This window comes from Temnothorax nylanderi, unplaced genomic scaffold (assembly GCF_030848795.1).
Source record: "Temnothorax nylanderi isolate EJ_2023f unplaced genomic scaffold, tnyl_v1.0 TNYL_tig0003_pilon, whole genome shotgun sequence".
In the NCBI taxonomy this organism is placed as follows: Eukaryota; Metazoa; Arthropoda; class Insecta; order Hymenoptera; family Formicidae; genus Temnothorax; species Temnothorax nylanderi.
The window spans coordinates 2,995,570-3,021,516 of record NW_027249065.1 but is presented as its reverse complement, the minus strand read 5'-3'; the positions used below and the strand labels follow the sequence as shown (position 1 = coordinate 3,021,516).

The following is a 25,947-nucleotide window of genomic DNA, read 5'->3' as shown; positions in this document are numbered from 1 at the left end:
GTCGTTCAAGAATATCTTTATCCGCATTGCGCCAAAACATAGAACGCTTACTACTATCCGACATTATATAATGCCTCGTCGTTCAGTAATTGCAATAGGCCTTATGTTTTCTCTTCTTCTGTTTCAGGTGAGTACCCCGCCATAGAAAGCCGCTATACAGGTCATCCAGATAATCGCGGTATGTAGACTTGTCGTGCGAATGCAATTACAGGACACGCCGTGTTCGGTCATTCTCTCGAGCCCGACGTTTCATTTTATCCAACCGCTTCCGACCGAACAGCAGCCTGATACAAACGTGAACCGATGTGTTCTCAAGCAGAGATCGACATCAGTATAGAATTTCGAGTTCAATAACTCACCGCGATATAAGATTCAAATTGAGTTTGAAGCTCCAAGAGTGTTTTTGTCACCTGATGGCATAAAACAAAAATATTGCTTATTCGGGTAGTATCTGAAATTATGAATCGCTTGAGTGTGAATTACGGTTCTGTACAATATGGTTGGAATAAATCCACGTTACTGATTGCACCGAGCGTGACGACACCGGGAATGACCAAACGGCTTTTAAAACAGGATGAAATAAATAACGGTCGGATTAATTCCCCGAGATTAAAGGGGGAATTTACATATCGAGACCCCCGTGGGAAGTCCACGGCGGTCACGCGATATTGCACTTCAACGCGTTTACGTTCCGCGAGATCCCGGCGCTTGAGGGATAAAGCGCAAATGATCGGTGTGCCATATTTCAGAGTCACTTTATCGGCGAAGTCGCCTTTTTACGACGTCGTTATCGTTCCGAGCTATGGAGAGTGAGTGAGTGAGTGAGAGAGAGAGAGAGAGAGAGAGAAATTCGCCGAGTCCTTCTTCGAGAATACGTACCTGCTCAAAGAGCTTAATCCGCCCCCAAAGGGCGTATAGTGCGGCAAATTATCCGGGCGAAACTTCGGCGCATCACGTATATGCGTTCGTTGCGCTTCTCTCTTTCTCTCTCTCTGATTCTCTTTCTTTTTCTCTCTTTCTTTTTCTCTCTCGTTGTGTAACGTGTCGAGCAGCCTTAAGGCAGCACGGAAGTACCATTAAGAAGGTCCTCTTCCGAATACTTTTAGCCAAAAGCAATGCTGCCTCGAAAGGGCGCCGGGCGTGACGAGCAATTAATTTCAGACTCTTTCGAGTTTTCAGAGTTTGTGAGAAAGTCTACTGTGTGTGTCAATAGTTCCAAAGCCTTCTTAATAAGCTCTTGAATGCCAAAGAGGCGAAAGGGGGATATATACGTGACTTTTCATTGATGCTTAACACATTGTTGATAAGCGAGAAAGAAGAAGAGAGTGAGAGAGGAAAAAGTCGTAAATAAAGCAAATAGGCAAATTCTGAAAAACGAGGTCTGTTATTGACGCGAATCAATGAAGCTTAAAATGGTGTCGTTGACGAACGTGTTGCTAAATATTGATTTTGAATCAAGAGCGGCGTTGACCATTGTCAATTTGCACCAGTGGGCAAACATAAACGCGAACGATATGTATATGTCAAAGCGTTCTAGTTTGACCGATTGCAGACAGTTTATTCTCATACGTCGAACGCATTTAAAGAAGATTAATTATTTACGCTCCTAATTTAAGACACTTGATTAATTATCGTACATTACGAAAGTTGGTCAGTATTTGTTCTACTATTTTAGAACGAACTGTTGGTTTGTTAAAATAGCTTTGGTTTACTTAGCGAGGATAATGCTCGTTTATCAAGTATTCTGAGCGATGCTTTAATTTTCAATGAATTTTTTGATGACGGTAATTATCGTTTTCCCCGTAACGAAAGCTAGTTCGCGTTTTAACTTCATGACGCTCGCGATGGTATAAATAGCAAGATTAAGATACTCTTATCGCATAAGCCGCGATATGTCGTAACGTACACTACAAATATAATTTCCTTTAACTTCGGCGTATAATTATGTACCTACAAATTTTTATCATGAAGCTTTTTCCAATTGATGTCATGAAAATGTTTCAATTCACTTCAAGACTGGTTCTAGTTTATGAAATATTTTAATTAAATATTTTAAGATTAATAAAATATTTTGTAGGAGAATAATTTCGTCGATCATTTCCATTTTCTATTATCTGTTATCTTATAAATTCTCATAAAATGACGTGAAATCTGCATAACGTTCGAAGACGTTGTAATTTCCGTGCGCAATCGATGTACGTGTTCGCCACTTGATATTTTGCACGTTGAACTCGTTTGACGCATCCGATCGATGTATCGTTTAAATTGGTTAACTGATCGACGTCTATCAGAAAGCCGACTTCGCAAATTCACTTCAGACGCGAACGTTATCGACATTCGGATGGAAGACTGCGGTACCCCATCTGTTTCCGTTGCGAATCTTGTCTTCCAACTCTGGCAAGGAGATCTTGACTAAGACAATGTCAGGGATCCAGCTGCTCGATGGCTTTACGAAATAATACCGCGTGATAATGAATGTTCTACACAGGAGTGTTTCATCGCATTAAACGATTTAGTGTATATCGTTCATGGGAATACATTTGACTTAATACACTTCGTGCAGTCTAATAAAATCGCCGAGAAAGTTCACAATGCTGTTCTTAATAGAACACTTTTAGTCTCACGCGATTCATGCGCGCGCATAACTGGCGAACTGCAGTTTTAAATGCAGAGGTATTAACTGTGACTAACGTAGAAGCTGTTCCCGTGAAAAGGGGCATATAATCCCTTTTCTAGCGTATATTACAGAGAGATATATTTCCCTAGCACTTTTTTTTGTTGGGCAGCAAAACATTACAGAATTAAGAATTAAGAGTTGCTGATTAAATATATTGTATATCCTAAATAAAATGCATCGTGATTTTTCTCTTTCATTATGTTTTTGCTAATTTTCCAGCTTACTCCTTACTTATTTTTTCCACCTAGCAACGCAATCAATTTCTCGCTGATCATTCAAAATGGTGTTAATACTAACGGGATCAAAATTTGAGTTATATAAACGTGTTTAAATAAAGGAATTTTCGGATCGATGATTCAGTATAATAATCTGCCTAATCCACGGCTTTCGATTCGACGTTGACAGATCCGAGGAATATTGCGTTTTCTCCTGATCGATTCGCGATTCACAAATCCTACGGATGAGTTGACAATGGCGGAGGATTTAGACGCACAAACGAACCGCTTCCATTCGATGAACGTGCACTTTACGCCCGCTTCGCCCTCCGCGAATATCCGCCTTTCCACGTGGCTAGAATAGTTATCGGGACACCGTATTCAGAATAGCGGAGAGTGGTTTCTTATATCGTGAGTCATTGTATTAATTAGAAATTGCTTACTGAAACTCTCAGACCCAGAGCTCGATAAGTTAGGTATATCGGATGATGAAGAAAAGTTTCTTAGTTCGTAATGGGGTTTTGCTGTCGAAGTTATTTAACATTCAGTTATTCCTAGCAACAGTATAATATTTACAGGCCTTTGTCGCGATGTTATTTCGAACTAGATTATCTCGAATGGGATATAAGCGAGAAAATATTTGGCTGGAAATTGATAACAGTTTTCAGTTTCTTGTCCGAAAAATCTAGATTCAATATATGTTTCTGTTAACTAAATAAAAATGTTATTTCACGAGGTATATTTTTATATATTTTTCTATTATTCAACGAGGAACAACGAGAAAAATTCCGATTTTACAGAAAGTGGATCCGAATAAAGGAAAATATTCTCGCGTACTATATTTCTAGGAAGCGATGCGTTCCGAAAACAACTCTTTCTCGAAAACAAAAGGGTTGCCCCAAATATAAGAGCTGCAATCACGAGCGCATCGAAAAAAAAATCTTTTTATGCGAAATTGTCATTTACTATGCCAAGATCTCTAATTTTTTTTTCTTCCGATGATTTTTCATGATTGAAAATTAACTGCATCCTATTAAAACATCAATATATATGTATATTTTTGTTTTAATGAATATTATATTTTATGACAATCTCATTTTTTCGAATATAGGAAAATTTCATAATTAACGGCGAAAATTAATTTTCGAACAAATAGCAGCACGGGTGTTTCCTCGTTGCTCGCAGCCATTATAATCGAGTTCTCGCTCTGTTTTCTGCTAAATTTACGTCCGTTACGCTTGTCGACGCTGCTGGCAGTGGGTCACCATTGTAGCCCCGTTCATTATAAGAACGAGACGAAAATTCAATTGAAAAAGTTACCGCGTATTATTCAAGTAAAAAAATTGACAAAGAAAGACTATTATATGAAAAGCGCAAAAATAGGGCAAAACACTTGACATCGCTGTTAACATTGTCAATATATTATACATATTAATTTTAGTAAAAGACTCAATCTCCAGTTCCAAAATTCACGCGAATATATATCGGGCGATATAACACTGTGCATTCTTTGACACCGAAATATGCCGTACGCCTTTGTGGCTCGGAAGCACTCGACAACTCCGTCGAGGTGGTCCACCGAAACCGGCTACAATGGCGAGACAAAGGAATCTGTGCGGCATTATCTCGATCGAATAGAAATAGAAATAGAGCTTTCGGTGCACTTGACATAAATCTCGAAAGCGATAAAAGGATCGCGGTAACGAGCGATGCGGCCGATCGTTAATGCCACGCACAAACCGAAATTTGCAAGAAAGTATTTTTTATCCCATTTCCGACGATTGAAACTTAAGGACTGATATCCCATTATAGAAACGTCCATTTTAGAAACACGATCGAAAGCAGGAATCTAAGATTATTCTTATCGTGTTAATGCGATCATTGAAACAATAAATTTGCAACATTTATGTGTTTAAAAATACGCTTTTAAGAAAAATTGTTTATGCTAAAAGTAATTTTTTTCTATTTTTCTTATTAGAAATTAAGTTAAATGAGTGAAAATTTTTTATAACAATATATGAATGTATGATACATGTTCTTCGTTATATGAAATATATAAAATATGTCGAGCAATATAATGCAGGCTGCGTTTATTCCTGTTTCGATATCTTGCCAAATAAATACAAATTCCTTCTCAGGCGTCTTATATGAAAAGTATTTTCAACCACGATAGCATGTTGTTACCAGGAAAGTTACCGATATCACGGTTGTATGTACTTGTTCTAGCCCAAGTTTTTGAATAATTCCTCCCTCGTGTGGTGAATACGCGGTGTGCCGATCTGCCTCGCAGAGATCGTCGAGTTTGCCACATCCATGGCAAAGTTTGCTCAAACTTCCGTCAAATGAGAATTCAAAAACTTCAGTTTTGATTAACGATCTTTTTTTACGAACATGATTATACGTTCCGCAGATTCCACGTTATGATCGTCTCGTACGAACCAGATTTTAAGAATATATAATGAGACGTTCGATCATTTCTTCCCCATCCGCGAAACAATCTTTGAAAAGAAGTTGTGTGACTTTGCGCGACCCCATCATCAGTCGTCGACGAATTAGTCGTCGAATCTCGAATCAATCGATTCAAGCATGCACGCCATAATTTTGGTAAACTTGGCGGATGGGTAAACTGTTCCGTCCTCCAAATCGCTTTACGAAAAAGAATCTTCTCACCGCGGGTGAGCTTGTATATTGCGCCACTGCAGCTGGCGCGAGGAATCGTTTATTATTTACGCAGTCGGGGAGAACGTTCGTCCTACTTCAGCGCGACAGCAGCTGCAACCTCGCAGCATCCGGGCAATTCCTATTTGGCCATTTCCCTCCAATCCACTTCCTCTCATATCGCTCTTCATCCTTTCCCTCCGCTCGCGTCATGGGAGATGTCAATTAACCGGCGAAACAGGGAACGACGGCGAAAAAATGTCGCTGCAGTTTATTTTAGTATTTCGGCTTAAAGCTTGACGGATATCTTACGTGATACTCTTAAATCCAGTTAAAATATGACTTACATAATGCCTTATGCGATCGATCTTTGTCTATCGGAGAGATATCATGGTAGCCAATTCTTGGACATTCCCGTGGCGAATGCTACTTTCGAGAACTGAAAAATATATGAGAATAAAATTTTCTCTACTCGAGGAATCTCAGCCTTGTGCGCACAACCTGATCCATCGATTTACGTTCGAGTGTAACTCTTAGTGTCCCGATAGGAATCAAATGTTCTTGGACAAAGACTCTCGGACTCCTCGGTATAATTTATAATTCAAGTTGAAAGAGACCTGCCACTAAACTTTTTCGAAAATGTTATTGTATCGAAGACAGCAGGTCCACACGACGACAGTGATTCGTGAAGAAAGAAAAAAGAATCTGATACGAATCAGATGACTCAATAGGATATTAAATATGAAATGTTAAAACTACAGTTTAGTTTAAAAAAAGATGCAGATATATAACAAAGGTAGATCTTCTATTCTACTCTATACCCTCGTCATTTTGACGTCCAAGAATCGGTCGACTAAATCCTGATTTCGTTTAAACAAGGTGCGAGCGAATACGTGCATAGCTATTAGTCGAGAATCCGACTATATTCGCACAATTCGCAAAAGCAACAGTGCATGTCGCCCCTCGGCCGTGTGAAAAACCGTATGTGTGAGCACAGAATACAGGGGTAACTTGGCTGCCGCGTAAGTTCGATATGACGAGAATTAACGGAGTGGCGCGGCAACGTAGATGGACAGGGTGGACGCCATTCGATTGATTTCCATTTAGTGGAAGAATGTGATTTTAAGCGAGGTTGCCGGTGGAATTTAACGAAACTGACAGAAGGGGAAATGCGTGTTTTTAATTCGTTTAGTCACATGGGAATATTGGCAAGAGGATAAAGGGTACCTTTGTGCGTTTAATGGAAAATCTGATATTAAAGCTCAAAGCGAAAGCGATATATACCTGAACTTATGAAAGAAAAGCGGTCTTATTAACAATAATTTTCTTAGCTATTTGTATAGAACAAATATTTCTCATATAACATTTTCGTCGCAACTTATTGACGACCGGAATGAACGTAATCGTCGATAAAGCAAGTTTACGAATGCAAAGTGGAACGAGAGATGCGAAAGCACTTTAAGTGCTGTGAAGTGCTCCTTGTTTTCCCGCTTTCCCGCTCTCTCACAGCGATAACGAGAGATTCGAGAGAAATCGCATTCCCCGCCGATGGACATTTTCCCGGCGTTGAAATTAATCTCCCGATAAATAACTTGCTTCACTCTCGAGCGCTCGTCTTCGACCCGGATAATTATGGTACTGCGATAAGGCTCGATGCTACGAACTTCTTCGAGACTCGACGACTAATTCGTTAACGATTGATGATCGTATCGCGCGGCGTCGCAAACTCCCGCAGCTTTTTTCTCCCGCGGGCACGAGAAAACTTTTCCAATTAAATATGTCGAACCGCGAACGCAAGGATGCTTTGGAATTGATTACCTTGATTAAATGATTCTTATATTTTCTTTGAAAGCCCGGACGATTCTTTCACGAATTATTAAAACGTGACTTATGAAAGTGCGCATTTTAAGCTCATTAATTTTTTTACTACTAAAAATAATCACTACATTTTATTATACTACTACTCTGTGTGAGACAAAAAATGATTAGCATAGAGTTTGATACAAATGCATCACAATGCTTTTTATGAGAGAAACTAAGTTTTTTCTTTTATATATATTAGAATGTTTAGATAAGCCTCGAAGCGCGAGATCATTTATAGCGAGGTTTTAATAAATTATCTTACTAAATTGCCATAATATAAATACAAATCATTTCGCATTTGATTCAATATTATCGCTCCAAAATTATGAAATATTTAGTATTGATTGTACTCAGTTTACCCACAAGCGCGCGTTTGGAATAAAACTAATCACCCTGAGCAGGGATCGTCATCGGATTAGTTCCGTGTCGGGATGTAATTTTCCAGGCTAAGGTAGGATCGAGAGCAAAAGCCGGGGCCACCCCGGGGAGTCCTCTTCCGAGATCAGTAGCAAAACGAGAGAAGACTGACCACGATGGTGGACGTGCCGCGTCGCGCCGTGCCGTGCCGTCGAGAGATGTTTCTTGCGCGGAAACATGGATACGCCGGGGCTCCACGCGGCGAGGGATTCCGATTAGTCTGGTTTCTCGAATTGGCCGTCTTCCCATCTCGCCAGACACGCCCGGAATTTCGGTTAGACACATACGCAAGACCGAGCCACGTCGTTCACGTCAACAATGTAAATTCGGGTGTGACGTTTCGGAAACATCGCTCTCTCGGTTGAGAGCGAGAAAGTTTCGAAAGGGCGTAATCGCGAAATTTGAGAAAGTAGCAAACACGACTCGAGAGAGAGAAGCCCCTGACAAAATAGTTGCGAAATTCGAAAAGTGGGACAACGCCTCGACAATGTATTGCTTCTCCAAAAGATTTTATGCGCAGGAATATTCCGAAAAACTAACATGTTGAAACGGTATCAGTTTGAGACGTTATCTTGTAGAATTTTACGATGTTTTGGCATGATGCATGATTCTAAGATTAAGATCAACGTAATTTCGAACCATTATTTTTTTGGCTGAATTCGTATCGCGTTTATGTATAGTAAAATAAGAGGCAGCTCGTAATTCTTTTACTTCTTCGAAGCTATATTCGCTCGTCTCGTTGAGGTATCATATCGTAAAAGCGACAATCTAGAAACGAATTTCATCGCGGCGAGTTTAACGTTGGGGAAGAAATAACGTGATTTCACCGTCGGACAATTCCCCAAAAGGAAGGACGTTTCTGTATTCCCGCATCGTGTTACTCCGTATCGCCATGATCCGTCAGGGGATTCGTAGAGGAACCCTAGAGCACGTTGCTACGGCGTCTTCAAGGTTATCGATCCTCGAGGACGACGCCGTGGACCGAGAGAAAGGCGGATCGACTATGGGAATTGCCAGCCGTTCTCTATCCTAAATCTTCACTTGCGGGACCCTTGAGGATCGACCCTCGACAAAAATCTGTTCGTTTGGTGCTCAATGTTCTGTAATATCTTACGTCAATTTTTCCATCTCGAAGCTACTTTCAACTTATCTAAAGATGCAAAAATATTCGAGAATACCTGACGCGATCTCACACAATTTCATTATAGGATTATATTTACGATCACCCAAGTATTAAGGCTCGAGATATCAGATTTTCTGATCGAGGTCACCTGGTTCTCCATCGAATTGCAATGACCACTGTTGGCGCGATTCAAAACGCTCGTTCACGCGAAAGCGCTTGCTGACGGGGCGAAAACTTAAATGGGCAAAATAATAAATCAAGCCCATCGGTCGATCGGTGGCGAGTAAGAAGCAGGACGAGGGGGATGATGGGCAGAGAGAAGTCCCCATGTTGAGAGGAGGAGGAGAAAGAGGAGGCTGAAGATCATGATGAAATTAGGCGGCACAGGCTGAATGGATGTGCCGAACGCGCGCCGCTCCACGAGATCGAGGGTTGACCATTTCGGGAGAGGGTTGCAGGTGGTGGCGGCGACGGCTGATCGATGCAACACCAGCGCCAGCGCCGCGTCGTTCAGCACCACGGGCGATGGAGGACGGCCACTACCGCCGGTATTCCCACTCCTCCTTCGCTTCCTCTGTATCTGTGATTCTTCTAGCTTTCCGTCTCATCTCACGACCGTTCTCCCAGCCTCCTCCTTCTTCCCTCTTTCTTCCACTTTGTCTTCTTTTCTCGTATAATATTCCGAATACGCACTAACTGACAGTACCCGCCCCTCTCGTTCCATCCCTCCGTTATCATCTACCCTTCCTCCATTCCTGTTTCTCCACCATATCCCTCCGACTCTTTCCAGCCCTCCAGGATCCTCGCAACGATGTACTACGCACGTACTAACCGAGCGGCGCACGTCGGACCTTCGTGGGAGTCGGTGCGACCCTCTCCGCGTGCGCCACCCTCCAGACGGGGGTCGCCTCGGCGTAGCACCTCGCGCCATTCTCTCTCCCTCTCGGCAATCTCGCAGGCTCAGTTCTCGCCTGGAGACCATCCGGTACGCAGGTGGATCCGGGACCATCCACCTTGAACCCCGGGTTGTCGCGATGACACGTCGGCTCGCCACGAGGTGAACGCGTCGGAAACGAGGTGCTTTTCGTCGTGCTTTTCTCGTGCTGCAAAATCTCCCTCCGCTCTTTCGTCCTGATCTCCTACTACTCTGCGGTCCGCTACGGTTGGCTCGTTTTAATGCGGATGAGAATTGATCATGTCTGTCCCTTTGACCGCGTCTGTTATTACTTGTTTGCTTCCGTTAGTCGAATCTGATAGCTTGACGAAGCTGAGAAGAAAACCGGGTGTGGTAAAAGCGATTCAATGTGCATTTTAGAAATAGCTGAAATAGCGTGAACCAATCATTGAAGTTAATAGCTTGGCAATTGAGAAGAGTACATCGGCAGATTATTTTATCTATGAAACATTGCAATTTCAATGTTTAACCTAATTTGTTATACGTTCTTCTTTGCTGCAGCCTCAATTATACAACTTGTTTGTATTTGATTATTTCTTTATGAGGTCTTGACAGATCTTATTTCATTAACTAAATGCTGAGAAACGTAGAGTGCTTCAAAGAAGATATACAATTTACAAGATTGTGGTCACGTGATTATTGCATCATGCATTTCTGCTTTGTTAAATTTCCACATAGAATTCTAAAACACTTTCGTGCAACAACAACGCAATAAACGAAAGTACAGTTTCTAATTAATCTTCTCATTTGTTTTTAATTTACCAAAGATATAATTGATAAACACATTTATGAGCTGCACTTTTTGCCGTCTTTAAAAAAGCTTTTCAGTAAATGAACGTACGTACAGATGTGATAGAAGCTATTGAATCATTGCGTTGCATGAGATGTTTGAGATAATCCACTTCGCGAAATGTCGCACGTGGACAGATGGAATCACAAACGTCTCGATCACGTGGCCACTGCGATCTCACCGGGATTACCGCCTGGCATCGATGAAATTTCGCGCATCAACATGGACTTCATTTGAATTAAGGATTAAACTGGCGATCTCGACGGCAGATTGGCTAATTTCAAGTTTAATCCATGATTGAACTTTGACCTTATCCGCGTCGTACGATCGGCATATCGATACCTCACGTATTATTAGTTTAAGACACTTCAAATCGGATACATAATTGCCATCATTATCATTATTATCAATCTTATCCACAAAGTAGCTCCTTTTACTTGGTGTTATCTTTTCAGTTTTCAACGTTACGTATTTTAAGATTGTTGGTCCGATTGCCAGCAAAATGCTGCAAAGTGGCACAGAGATGGTAACAGAATTATATCCCCAGCGGCATCGTGGCGTCGTTCTTTCGAGGGAACTTTTTGTTTTCCATCCTCGCAGTCTATGTAACTGGCGACCGAACCGAACGCGTCTTGGCAGGCACAATTTTCCGGAAAACGACCAAATACCCGGAGCGTTCCAAATAGAGTTCGTAATCAAAGTTCGAGTTTAAGCCATCAAAATCAATTTTTACCGACTTCCGCGACGATACGCGTCAATCTATCCGAGAAAACTTATTTAAAATTAAGTTTGACTATAGGAGATTGAAATGTCATGTCATCATAAAATGAGAAAATGGCTTCTGCACTGAAACTTTTTGCAAAATTCGATAAGAGATTAAGTTGATATAAAATTAATCAGTATTATTGATTTTCATCATGGAGGGATTTATCAGATAATTACAGCTTAATATCAAGATATCCTTTCCTCTCATTAAAGCGCAGTGTCCTATTTTAGAGATAAAGGAAACATGATACACTTTTATTAAGAAAAAATAAAAATGTACTTTCAAATCAAGTTACTGATATTGAGTAGCAGTAAATGATACTTATACATATTTCTTGCCTAAAATATTGAAAGAAATTCATAATTCTATTTATATTCGAGCTAATAGTTCTATTCCGATTCAAGTTTTATAATTATCTGTTAAACGTATATGTTTAATAATAGCACAAATTTAATTATTTAAATTTCTCCACGTCCATTACGGCAATCTGCAGTTTAGTACAAGAGCCACAGCCGATCATCTACCCCCTACGGAATAAAATTAATTCCGTCGCCTTTGTTTCATTATTCAATTCTCGGCTTATATCCGCCCTCGCCTCATGGACAGCAATTAACATAATGAATTTCGGCCGCATCACACATGCCTCGCCATTTATCTTTTAGATACGTTCAGAGGCATAAGTACCGGAATTAAACCGAACGGCGAATTCTCATGAGACTTGCCGAATAGCAGACAACGTTAAATTAAGATGACTTGCAATATCTCGCTCGCAATAACCTGCCAACGTTCAAACGTTTATTTTCACCACTTTGAAGTCGCTCGTTTGTTTCCATCGAATGTATCGCGTCTCTCACAAAGTCTCCTTTTACTCTCGTCGCTCATTAACGTCGTCAGCCTGAGATGCACCTTCTCTCAACCTTTTCGTGATTCTAGTCACGATTTTATTTTATATTGCAACTATTATTCATATCGCGTAAGCGACTTATCTGGAAAGCACTATCCGTTCTTCTTTTCTCTCGTATTTGCCGCAGTTCTCTCGCCGATGTAAAAAAGTGAAACGTCTAGCAGATATTATGGACATGTTGTAACACGTATATGCAAATGAAAATGAGGATGTCTCCATGTGTACTAGATGCCAGGAGAATGACGCGCCATTGTTCCCACGCACGTCTGACTCTGACAGAAGCTCGATGATTCGTTTGCCGATCGGCAAGGCCGACTAGCCGTTGGCGATTGCTTTCACGCATGAACGTGAATCGCTTAGCCTCACCCGAATGAAAATCCACGACGTTTCTGCATAGTTGTCCGCCACGACTTCCGTCGGCTTCCGGTACTCTCGCGTCACAACTTTGCGCGATCAGGTTTCGAAGGAAGACATTTAGTATTCCGTCGAACTACGACGTAATCTCGTGGGATTTGCATCGAGACCTGGCAACGTATTCCTTGATAATCTTGTAACCGAGGTTAATCTGTTGCTTAAATCTAGATGAAGCTTAATCTAATAGCTAATCTAATCACCGAAAACATCTAAAATGTTGATCTGAAAAAAATGTCCGCAAATAGGCAAGATTTCTTTACGATAAAATTGTTTTGCGCAAAATACGAGCATTAAGTCATGAGAACTATTGTTTTCATGTTATTTCATGGACCCGCTTCTCGAAAACGGATGATAAACGGTAAAGAGATACTCATTTCTTCAGTTTCAACGAAAGCGATAAAATTCGCTTTAGCGCGACTGAAAATCGTCGTGTTCGGGTATTCTCATCAATTCTGTTTTCTTCCTAATGACCGATGTGTGGTTGGCAATGGTACAGCGGACGTTTGACGGAATAATGTGCATGCTAAGTGTGCGCATACCGAAAGAGTTTTTGCGCGCTGTAACGTCGCGTGCAACGATAAATCATAGAGTCCTTCAAGCGGGAATGTAGACCATTTTTCCGCTACGGAGAAGAGAGGGAGAGAGAAAAATATAAAAGCGCGCCGGATTTTCCTCGAAACTTCCCAAATCATTCTCTCGCCGGATCACACTCGAAAATTTATACTTATTGCACCTAGATAGCGCGGATAGCGGATGTAAGGAATTTCCGTTCGAAACCCAGCCATCCGCGCAATATTTATCTACGTTCAAATGCGATCGTGCCGATAACGCGGGAGAGATGGACGATTCCGCACTTATCACTTCCTCATTAACGCGGCGCGTAATCGAATGCTAAATAATAGAATCTATTGTACGCTCGCGATGCGGAAGACGGGCTGAAATAAACGTGCGTTTCTGCAACGCGTCATTGACATTCGGCCATCCAGTTTAATAATCGAATGCAATCTTCCCGTTATTGATGAAATCAAATATTAATGCAAGACTATACATATCGCGATATCATAGTGACGAGCTTCTGTCGATGCAAACTGATTGGCTTCGTTATCGACCTGTACCTTGACGAGTATAAAAGTGCAATCCTGTAGATGTAGAAATATAGAATTTTCAACAATTGCGGAACGTAATTCGTTCTCTGTAAAATCTTTATCGATGATCTCTTCATCGATAGACCTGATTTATAATTAATATCCTTTAGAAAGTCATAATTTTTCTTATCGCGAATCCGCGTGTCTAATTCATTCCTTTACGCTCAATTTAGGATTGATTTAATTATTTGATGTAGCATCAGCGATCATTAGTTACTAATCGGTCAAACATCGTTAACGGGACATCCACGAGCCTATTTAACGTGACCACACGAGCGGAGTCGTTAAACTCGCTTTGATGATTTTCAATAAGTGACGTGGGAGACGGGAGTGGAATACGCGACATAAATCGTATAACGGGGCCCGCGATGGAAATACCTCGCATGCCCACGCGGCGGGAGCTAAATTAACAGCATGCGGTGTAATTTTAGCGTAATGTAAATCGATATCGCTGCGGTGCTCCCCCGCTCTCTGACCCCCTAAACGTGAACGTCACGGAATGCCGCTTTGTACGAGACATTTCGCGTCGCCGGCGGTATCGCGGCAGAGGCTGTAAATTTTTCAAACGGCTGGCAATCAGCCAGACATTTTTGTTACGAGCCATGACCGGCGTAACACTACACACCGTGTCGTGCACCCTACTTTAATGAACACCTTCGCGCTATGCATCCGTGTCATCTGCCCGCGGCGGCGGCGTGCCTACCATGCTTCATGATACCCGCAAGTTCTCGTCTTATGTTACTCGTGTGAATATGTTTACGAGTATATCAGAATCATGTGACGTTTTGCAGAGATATTTCTCTCTCGTTACTTCTAATATAAGATTAGTTTATTTTCCTTTTATAGACTTCACCGTCTAATAAATGTTTATAGAATTGTAATAATATATTTAAAAAGGGAGGTAAGCGTATAGAAAAATGAGGAAATTTGAGATACCAAACGTAATTTTGATTTGTCAAAGAATCCGCTGTAGGAATTTCTTGAACGATCATCTTCTCCACCACTTCGGTGTCAATTTCTCCCTTCCAATATCGCTAAACGTTGACTGCGAAACACGAGCCAACTTCTACGACGCAAAGGCCGACGACCTGAGCCCAAGTCCGACGTAACCTCACCAATATTCCTTCTCAGATACTCGCCCGAACGAATCCTCCATTCTCGAATCGAATCTGAACAGGCGGGTCGCGACGCGATCGGTTCCCCGCTCGACAATGTGATGTCAATTGTCGTGGTGAAATCGCCGTGCTGACGATCCCCAGGAAAGAAAAGAGGAGACGACGATGAACGGCGAGCGAGATTCGTGACTGTTTCGCGGACAGTAGGAAGAGGACCACGAAGAGCGAACGGAAGGAGGAGGAAGCGGACCGGTCCGGTGGGGCCCCGGCCATGGGGGAGACAGCATGTTCTCCGAGCTGTGCAGGGAGACCCTGCGGAAGGCAGCAGTGTGTTACTCTGCTCGTGCAGGAAGTCCATCACCATCGCCACCAACGTCTCCGCCGCCATCACCCGCCAAGGAGGCAAAGACTGCTGCCAACGCTGACCTGGCAAATGTCCGTGACGCCAGCCACGAAGGAGCCAGAGACCATCACCAGTACCATCATTCAGGGACCACCGCCGGAAAGCGAGCGTCGCCGACCGGAAACGCCGCCGCCGCCGGCGAGCCCAGAGATCCGGCCTCAGAAAGATCGGCCCCGACCGATCGTCCAAACGACTTCAGGGAGTACGTTTACGTCCGGTGCGCGACTGACATATTAGTTCATTACTCTCACAGTACTCTTCGGGGACAGATCGAGCATCGACCGTCGATTTCTTCATCGTGCTTGAGAACTCGCGTTCTAACAGATAAAAAAAGACTTACAGTTTTTTCTGAGCAAATAGTCCTCCGGAATGGACAGTTGATCTATCGACCCCCATAGAACTAGTTATCTGAATTTCTATGGTTTCTACTTCACTTTGCGAATTTTTGTTACACAGGTGAAGAATAGAAATAGCAATTGTAATTAATGATTTTTATGAGTAAACGCTTTATATAGAAATATTTTGTATAATTATACGAAAGCGTGAAATATATTATTATGGTTATTATTTCACTCCAGATAGCTATCATTAATTTTGTAATATTAATCTCTAGCTTCAGGTTAATTAACGAAAACACGATAACCAGAAAATTGCGTGATTGTCATTTTCACGAAACAATAGCGTCGAACGACATTTTCGCATCGCGATGGTCGATGCTCGTGTTGGATCTATTGATCCATTAGGACGGCTTGACGTTGTCATCCGAGGAAATTGATCGATCACATGCATCATTCGGTGAAGCTCAATGCAGAGTCCGGCTCGCTCACTTCCATTTCACATTCAGATACCCGAGATTAGCTTCAACGTACTGTTGTCGGATAAAATCAACAGGCGTAATATCTCGATTTTCAATATGGCGCTCGTACGACGGCGTCATTCACACTTATTAAAACAAGTTGTTCATTTGTATTTGCTCGCGCTTTCTTGTTTGTTGATCTGAATCCAGCTGAACGAGCCGTTATATCCAATCTCGCGATTATCGCTATCGAATTAATAGTTTGCAAGTTTACACAGCTTACACTTTATTTGATTTATTATTACATCATGAAGTAATGAAAGAAAGCAATTAAAAATTAAATCATGTAACATCGTAAATGAATGATTTTATTAATTAAACTCGCATTAACGAGATATCGCGACGTTTGTTTGTCGTGCCAAAAATCGTCTCGACACGGTTCTCGGATCAAACTCATTCGGTTATCGCGATACCGAGTCTCATGTCCGACAAAAAATTTAGAAAGAATTCTACCCTGGTGCGTAAACCGTGGCGTAAACGTAAACGTACTCCCAGAAAGCGGCCGGCGATGCCCACTGACTTCAGCAAACGATTGCCTGGACTCGAAGCCAGAGAAGGGCGACGTGGCGGCACGTACGGTGCCGCCGAGTCCAGGGAGTCCCGATCGGTGTCCCCCGAGAAAGGAACAGCACGTCAGCGCGAGGACCACCGAGGAGGCGGTGGAAGCGGCGGAGGAAGTGCCGGCAACGAGTGCGGCAGACCGGACTCGAGACTCGGCCGACGATCCCCAGGGTCGTCGCCCGAACCCGAGGACAACTCCTCAACTTCTGGCGACGAAGGTACCTTCCCCTGTTGCTCGCATGCACGCTGAATTTTTCACCGGCCGGCTCCGACCAGATCCGTCGGCCTATCCCGCGGGATTGTAAGATATTCGCGTGCCTCTCGCATGTCGACGCGAGTTCAATCGTGTAATTCGTACGGCACTAAAAATAATACAAGACTGATCCAGGGTCTCTGAGTAGGGATCCTATTTCTTATTCGTAATGATATACACCGTCCGGCTAATTTGGAAACGATATCTCTCACGAGAGATATGGGAGAATTTAATCATCTTTGGATGGGAATTAATAATTGAAAAATAATCAATGTGATGAGCTATTCTGATGTGCCTTCCGTGCAGCTTTTAAAAATATGTGATGAAGATACGCTATGAAATATATTTCTAGTTACATCGAGGTGCAAGTATCTCGTTGCATATCGATGCAAGATGTCTCTAAATGGAAATTGAAATTAAAATTAAAATTGAAATTAAAATTAAAATTAAATTTTATTTTTATAACTTCATTAAAGTTATTCAATAATTATTTAATATTATATATATTACTAATATTATACTTATATTAATGTATACATCAGATTAAAGAGGATCGAAACGTCAGATTCTTGTCATTTTTAATCATAAATATTTTTATGAACATGAAGAATTAACGAACCAAATAGAACCTTTCAAAAACGGAGTTATTCATGGAAAGAGAGTTATTCATATCAAAATGTTGAATGATAATCCCCTGCGAGTGTTCGGTCGGGATAGTGGAAGTTCGATGGGATCTTCGCGTTCGAGATATACCTACTCTTGGGGATTGCGGGAGTTGTTGATCGTGGCTCTTTGAGAAATCGAGTTCATGAAGTTGCAGGGAGTACCTCGGCGACGAAGGTGAACTGAAAGATCTTAGATAGCTCAATCGAAAGCAAAGACCGCGTGATCGCAGAGAAAGCATCAACGTTCAGCTCCTTCGCGTGCTGTCGCCTTAGTTACATGTCATGTAAATATGTCACTTAGAATTTGAGGATTTGAGATGTGAACGTAACATGCAGTCGGGATTTCATCCTGTACCATGCTCTTTACCAAGTATCAGATTATAATATTCGTGTGAATCGAAGAAAGAAATTACTTCTATAATCTGGAGAATGTATCCATTCTTAGACTTATCATGCAAATAAAAAATGCAGAAACCTCGTAAGATATTGATGATAACTCGACGGAATTTTAAATCAACTATACACTTGCTATACGCTTTCTTTTAGTACTCGCTAAATCGCAGAAAAAATCGACCACAGATTCCTACCGTTCTGACATTTCTGCACTTCACTTTTTTTATTTCATATTTTAGCTCTGCAATAAATATGGACCGAGAAATATTTCGTAGTCAGTCGTATATGTATTTTTATTTCGCACATTGCAAGAAAGTGAAGCTTGAAAAGAGAGGCCTTGGAGAATCCTTCTGACGATGATACTAACTATTTCATGTCTTCATATACGCGAAACTCCGTGCGCGATGCACCCGGCTCGTTTATCTCTTCACTGCGTAACGTTCCATGCTTTACAGAAAAAGGAAACTCGACTTCAAAGAAGTAACAAGATTGGAACGCCACCGCGCTGCTTTATTCCTAGATAAACAATCTGCGATCGATTGCGAGGGTTCCTTTTGTCGTTCTCTTTCCTATTGTGTCCTGGGAATCTGATCGTCTCTGTAATCGACATGAGTACTCTTTTCTTCCCTTGGATATTTTTATATTCTTTTATATACTCTCCTAAAATATATCCTTATTATTATCGCGTCAATCTCTAGCCGCAGATTTTTTGATAAATTTTTAATCAGTGTTTTTTTTTTTTTAAAAAGCTAATATAATATTTAGACATTACACAATTTAAGTAACTAAGATAATTTAAGTAACTTAAATAGATTCTGCAATCGTTTCATTAAAAAAGATGGTAAAAAGATTCAACAATAGAATCGTCAAATATTTTATAGTCAAGTTTTATATTTTATTCAAATTATTTTATATAGGATTCGAAATAAAAATGATTCAGTACGTTGTATAATTAAGCGTCACGCGGGTTGAAAATTATACGATTGGATTTTACGAGCTATTGACTTGCTTTGCTATCGCGGCGGATCGTTCTCGCCAAGATCCTTGATAAGAGGCAATACGTTGATACGCTCGAGGATGCCCGAATCGCTGCGCTGGCATCTTGACGCGGCACCTTTTCTCGTAATCGAAACTTCCCTTCTTTTCCCGAGACTTTCGCAACTGCATCGACTGCACTCGAAGCCTAAAAGTACCAGGAGCTATCTTGCAATGTGCCAACTCGCGATCCCCGAGGACACTTCTCGGGGTTTGCTTGCGATACCAAGTTCCTTTCCACGTGTCTTCTGACGTATTAGTATTAGATATACTTTAAAGAATTTAACGCGATTGTCTTCTCAACAGATTCTTCGATATTTAGAATTAAAACTCACATTACTTAGACGATTTATAATTTATGTAAGAATTCAATCGAATTTATTATAAATTATAAAGAATATTTATAGCTTTATTTGCCACGTAAGAAATATTTAAAAAATTAAAACATACGATATATAAAATTATAAATAGAAATCCATTCTGTAATCTGATACAGATTATAGATCTTAAAGTTTTGGGCTTTAATGTTTCAATATTAAATCTGTTGATAATTAAAGCTCAAATGAAATATCTGTTAAGATAAAGTTAAGCATGGCGATGAAGTCAAGCAAATAAAAGCAGCTTTCTGAGAAGGAGGTGATATAATGTAAATTTTTTTACGTCTACACTGTCTACAGGATTCGTTAAATCGGACAAAATGTCTAATGTTATGTTTCTTGTTCTTTTCCAGGTGAGTATTCGCCCAAGTTGATGGAAACGTCTTATCTTTCTTCTGTGGCGTCAGGTATTTATAGTGGAAAAGCCATTTGCATAATTAAACCTTAATTTACGATTCTACAACTGATACCCGTTAAGAAACGAGAATGTGATTTTCTCCGAAACAAAATCTAACTGCATTCAATCTCTGAGAAGAGAAAAGAAATTTCTTTATTAATCATTATCGGAGATTATCGTATTTACATCGATTTTCGACTTTACTCCTTTTTACCGCGCACTGTGCCATTTGAAAGAACTTGAAGGAGTTCGCGATACGAGAAGTAAACGTTATCGCCGGCAATGAGATTACTGGCTATAAGAAGACGCAATTAATTTAACGAACTTAATTCCAACGAGGTCACTGTTCGATTTAGCTCCAATTCGCGTTCAACCAGCGTTTTTCCCATTGGCACTTGTCCTCTTTTTTTCTGTCACTTTTTCTGTCGACACGAAAGACTTTGCTCATTGTTCGGAAAACGCACTTTGAAACTCTCTCGCAAAGTTGGAACGTTTTCTTCAAATGTTCGCGCACTCTTCGGGAGAGAGAAATATCTTTTCGATAACTTCAATCAACACTGCCGGGATTCTTCCGAGATGAACGTCATCCCGGTTGAATCGAGAGATTTCAAAACTATCAATCAAACTCACGTTGCGTGATATTATTGCCCGTGTTTCGCATAAACGTCGACGTCGCGTTGAAGTTCAGTAGTAAATCGTTTCTCGGTCATTAATTCGATTACGTCGTCCGCTGGCAACCGTGATTAAACGTAGTTATAAATTATGAAGATTATTGCTGCTTGAAATTTGCACTGGCTTAACGTGACATGATCTAATAAATTATATAACTACTTCACTTGTGCACTCTGACCTTTTGATATTACAAATTAATTCTTTCTTCGAGTAAGTTAGTAGCATTTTTAAATTGTACATATTTTTTTAAACTATTATGAGAACTCTTATTTTAAAATTTGTCATAATTTTTCTAATTCATGGCGATTGTTGTATGCACGCTGCCATTCGTACATGACTGCGAAGACAGTGTTAAATATTGAAGGATGAAATTTAAACCAATAACATTTTATTATTTTTAACTACCTAATAATACTGTTTTGTGTTAAAATAATAAATTTTGATACAAAACAAAATGTGAATTTAACTAAATTAACGTTGTTTTAGTTAAATTAACGATATATATATTGAGTAGGAGCAGTAGCGAGACTTATAGAAATAGTTAAAAATGACTCAAATTTAGTATAATTTGACATTGCGAGTTTAACAGTGGATAATGACCGATTCTATTTAGTCACTGTTTCGGGGCTAGTGGCAGATGCTTAATTTGTACATTTGTAAGTTTCGGGCGCATTAGTTGTTCTCATCCGACATCGATCCTCGGTATGCCCCGCGATATTAGTTGCCGGGAAGATATATTTTACTAATAGCTTTCTTAGTTGGTCGACGACGTTCGGATATCTGGAACGCGTATCTAGATCGTGGAATCCCGAGTTTCCGGCGAAACTTGGACTTTCGGCATGCCTCGATCCGCATATTTGCTAAGCTACAGTTATTTATTTTGGAGGGAAAAACAAATTTATGTAACTTCTTCCACTGCGTTTTTACGACGAAGAAAGGGGTCGAATATTTCATCTCGTGTGAGAAAATTTACTGAACTCGGTATACCGTTGCATCACATAAAGAAATACATAACTGTATATTATTCAGTGTATATACGTAACTCTACATGGAACACAGAAAACGCTTGTCTCACAAAGACTTTCCTCCTTTCCGATTGAGATCCTCGACACCCTGTCTCCTCTCTTCTCTGATAATCTAATTTTATCACCGATTAAACGTACTTTCGGGACCGTAGGAGAGACAAAGATTTCAATTAACAGCGACGTCGCAGTACATTAAACGACGTCAAGATTTCATCGCGAACTGGCCTCAAAATTTCACACCAAGTTTACAAGTCTCGCTTACGGCTAAGTATTTGTAAGCTGTCGACGCCGTGCATCTCGAGCTTAGAGATGCGCTTCCTCGGATAGCGGAGCCACCCGCCGTTGTTTTAATTAAATCCGACCGGGAAGTATCGAAGAATCTCTCAACCGGCGAAATAGGCGGTGACGGGTTCGTGTCGTTCGTTTTGCTCGATACACGTTGCCCGAATTACTTTGGAATAACCAGACGTTAACGGAAAGTCCGCTTCGATTCGACGACGTGCAGGATGCATTCGGGAACACCCGGAAGGCAGACATCAAAGCTTCTATCCGAGAAGTTGTCGATTCACCTGCTGTTTCACTCTCGAGCTGTCGTGCTCTTCCGAACATTTATCTCGTCTAAGTTTTTCCTATACAGATCGCGTGATTCGAACGTGAACTAAATTTTCGAAACGTCCGTCGGGAGGAATTTTCAGCGACGTTTCCTCCAGCCGTAAAATGTGTTTGCTACTAGAGAGTCTCGTTGACTTTGATAATTTATTGTTCTTATGTAGGTGACGTATGTATGTATATTATGCAGTAAAGGTATAAATTTAATCACGATCTAAACGAAGAAAAATCAAATTATTGAAAATCAAATTATTGAATTTTAACCTGATTTGATCGTTAAAAGAGGATGACACTGTTTCTTAGCGTTTGCGAAGCTTTCCAGTGGGAAAATAATCCCGAAGGAAGAATATTGTCCCTTGTTAGTGGCGGATTTAACGGAGGCGGCACAATATGACATCTCCGCCATAACTCATCGGAACCCGCACGGGTTTCGTTGTACAAGCGGAAACGGCGATCGGTTATCTCGCCGCTGGATGGAGTTCCGTTTCGCACGATGCTCGGCAGCAATAATTACGCTCAACGACGCTAATGGGCGATTAATTATTTCCCGGCGCATCTTTGCAAGTTTACGCGCGATCGCTGAACTCCTCTTAGCGAGTAAACCGACTTGCGAGTAATTAATTACGGGATATTGTTTACGATTCTCGCGTGCAAAGGCAAAAGCGCGCAATATTACATACAACAGCCGTTTCGAATCGCCGGTATGCCGGATTCGCGAGATCCGCCTCGTTGTAGCGGCCAAGTCCATCGTTAAAAGCTACTCCTCGCTAACGAGTTTCTTGCGCGCCTCCGGTCCCAACGTCGATAAATCGTCCAATTTAGGGCGCCTACATGCGAGCTGTAAATTCGCGTTTATTCGGTCCGAGCCATCAAGCCAAGAGGCTTTCTCCGTCTTCGCGAAGGCAATAACCATTTGCCCGTTGCATGGAATTTCATCTAATTCGGAAAATAGCTGAGTATTCGTAGAGCGAAAACAACAATTAAGAAAGATATCAACAAATATATTAGAAACCAAAATATCTCACTATTTAAAGGAACCGTTTCTTTTTTTAATCAACCTTAGAACATTTTTCGAAATAATTACACTTCAATTATTTCTAAAGTTTTCGAATTGACAAGGATATCTTTGCGTTTTACGATGCGTTCAATGATCTCAGATAGACAGATTTGTTGTCAGTTAATGTTGTTAAAAATTTCTCTAAAGATTAGATATCGATAACTTGATAGTAGTGTGTAATAACAGCGCTATAAATCAATGCCACTCGCAGATCCTAGCTCGCTTTAATTCTGCCCTTTTTTGCCGACCTCCCGGAAGAACTGAGAATGCATCCTGGTCTTATCTAGTGCTACGACTGCAATTACTCTGTAAAAGGCGGGATAAACGCAGTCGGCGTCGCCCTTTATTCTCAGGACCTTAGACGACCCAGAAACATCCTATTTTCTATGCTGAGCCGTGCCGAGCGCTGTCGGCCCACGAATAGTAATTATTGCGGCGAAAGTAGTAGCGTTTATCGTCTCAAGTATCAAACGAATCATTTATTTAAAGCGCGATTCTAATCTCGTAAATTGAAGAGGGTGTGAAAAAGGCTGAGCAGAACTAAACCGTAAAATGTCAGACTAGCAAAGTAAAAAAGAAGTAACACCGTTTCAATGACATTTGATCATCTTTAACCTACGAGAAATGTCATCATAATGCCACAAACTATGATATATATGCATAGATTACAATATAACAATCGACAATATTTATAACATAGACATAAACGTCCGCATCACACCTATGCAGGAGACGATTGAATTGTTTTCTCGTTGAATATCAAAAACTTGAAAGCGTGGGCGACTTTCCCGGAAAAAAATGAGTGGAATGAATTGACGATCGATTTCGGCCATTAATCAGATGGTGCGGACAGCAGACGGCATGGCGAATGAAATGGCTGCGCTCGGCGCAACGGATCGCCGTCGCGTAGACTCGATCGTAGATGCTAATGACCCGACAAATTTTACCGATTGTTCGCCGGCAGTCAGTAGAACTCGCGCTCGAGTGATAAACGAGCCCGAGATTCCGATGGATTGAGGTCTGGCGCGAAAAAGTCGACCGAGGCTTCCGGCGTTCATTCTTGGCGACGCTGCGCTCTAAGGAATGGCGAAAATAGAATTCCCACGTCTTTCTGTGACGAACGACCCTTTGGCGGCAACGCTTTTTACGATGAACATGAACTTTGAATAAAACAATAGGTTTATTTATTCTTCCACGCGCAATGATGATTAATTTCATTGAGTTACTTGATAAAGTTTTAAAAGTTACTCTTCTTAGATACAAAATAACAAAAATAATTGTTAGCGTATTAACTTCGTTAGATATTTTACTTTCCTGCATTATAATTTATATTTTTATCACTTTCTTTTATATTTTATAATTTGCTGCTGTCGGGAGTGAACTTCATTAAAAAACGACTGGATAACTACATGATTAGCTGCATTTTTTGTTGTGGAAATACACAAAAGATACAGCCGCTAATGCATTGATTCGAGGAAATTAAACCAGCTTTTTGTTGCTCTCTTAATAGAGTGACCTAATTTACACTTCCGTCCTGTTTCGGTCCATCTTGCCTCCACGATATCGCTGGAAGAGAGAAATTCCTTGCGGCAACGGCTTGCCAATTGAAATCCGCCACAAAAGAAGAAAATGAGAACTTTCCTCTGAAGAAGCCGACGGAAGAGGACGCGAGCCATTTTTGTGGGTTAGAATGCGAGCAATCGGACCTCATTGAGCATTCTTTTCTCTCCTTAAGATTCGTTTGAAGATAGAGTCATCACGGCTTTTATCTCCTTTCTTCGACTAAAGCGCCGCGCAAATGCATAAACGGGGTTCGACAGGATAATCAGATATCTAGCCGAAAGAAATTCTACCGCGCGATTCTGCAAATAGCCTATTCCCCTCCGGCGGAAACATTTTCCGGCACAAAGGCGAAAAATAAGTAAAAGTTACTGTGTAATATGTGAATTAACAATAAAATCGTTTTCTCTTGTTAAATTAATATCTGCAATTCATATGCTTGATACATTTTTTATCAATTCTTTTTTCTTTTTTTAGATCACATCGTCGCATTATCCCTGTTTTTTATTTATTTACTTATCTGAGAGAATATTTGTTTAATCCCCAACATTTGTCTCTATTATGTCTCCGAGCGAGCGCTCAGAGCTTTCAGTTACCGAATAAAGATATGACTGTTGTTATCATACTAGCAGCACACTTTCCATACATGCGAGAATTTACCTTCGCGATGTTTTGTCGCTGATATACCTTCGTGCTCCGGAATATGCGGTTGCCAGGTGCACGGAAGACCTTTCCTTCGTATCCGAAACTTTATTTTTCTTACTTATGCCCCTCGCCGAAACTTTCGGCTCGTTTAAAGATATGTTCCGGCGATATTACCACGCACGTGGCGCGCACGGTGACAGAAAATGGTTTTTCTTCGCACTAGAATATGAACTATGTTTTCCGTTCCCTCTAAATGCCATTCCGGAATTGGATTCGGCGAGATGGCCAAGAAACACATGGCTGCGTGACGTAGGAATCGATATTTATTCATTCTGGCGTTCAGGGACAGAAAGCGTAAAGTATACTTAAGTAAGCTCCGCTACAGCATTCTCTGTAC

General features: G+C 41.0%; 1 protein-coding gene across 45 annotated transcripts in view; it reads left to right on the top strand.

Moving 5' to 3' along the window:
- Window positions 1–25,947, top strand: part of LOC139771988 (uncharacterized) — a 151,527-nt gene that overhangs the window by 93,944 nt on the left and 31,636 nt on the right. For 6 of the 45 annotated variants that reach the window (XM_071705629.1, XM_071705539.1, XM_071705449.1 and 3 more), the window contains exons 2-3: window positions 128–178; window positions 19,939–19,992. The exons of 18 other annotated variants lie outside the window; for them this stretch is intronic. In XM_071705629.1, coding sequence (XP_071561730.1) covers window positions 19,959–19,992 — 34 coding nt within the window. In that variant the 5' untranslated portion in view covers window positions 128–178; window positions 19,939–19,958. Of the gene's footprint in view, window positions 1–127; window positions 179–9,930; window positions 10,031–14,813; window positions 15,663–16,742; window positions 17,081–19,938; window positions 19,993–25,947 lie in introns of those variants that run through there. 21 more of the 45 variants (XM_071705467.1, XM_071705406.1, XM_071705415.1 and 18 more) reach the window with 14 other exon arrangements.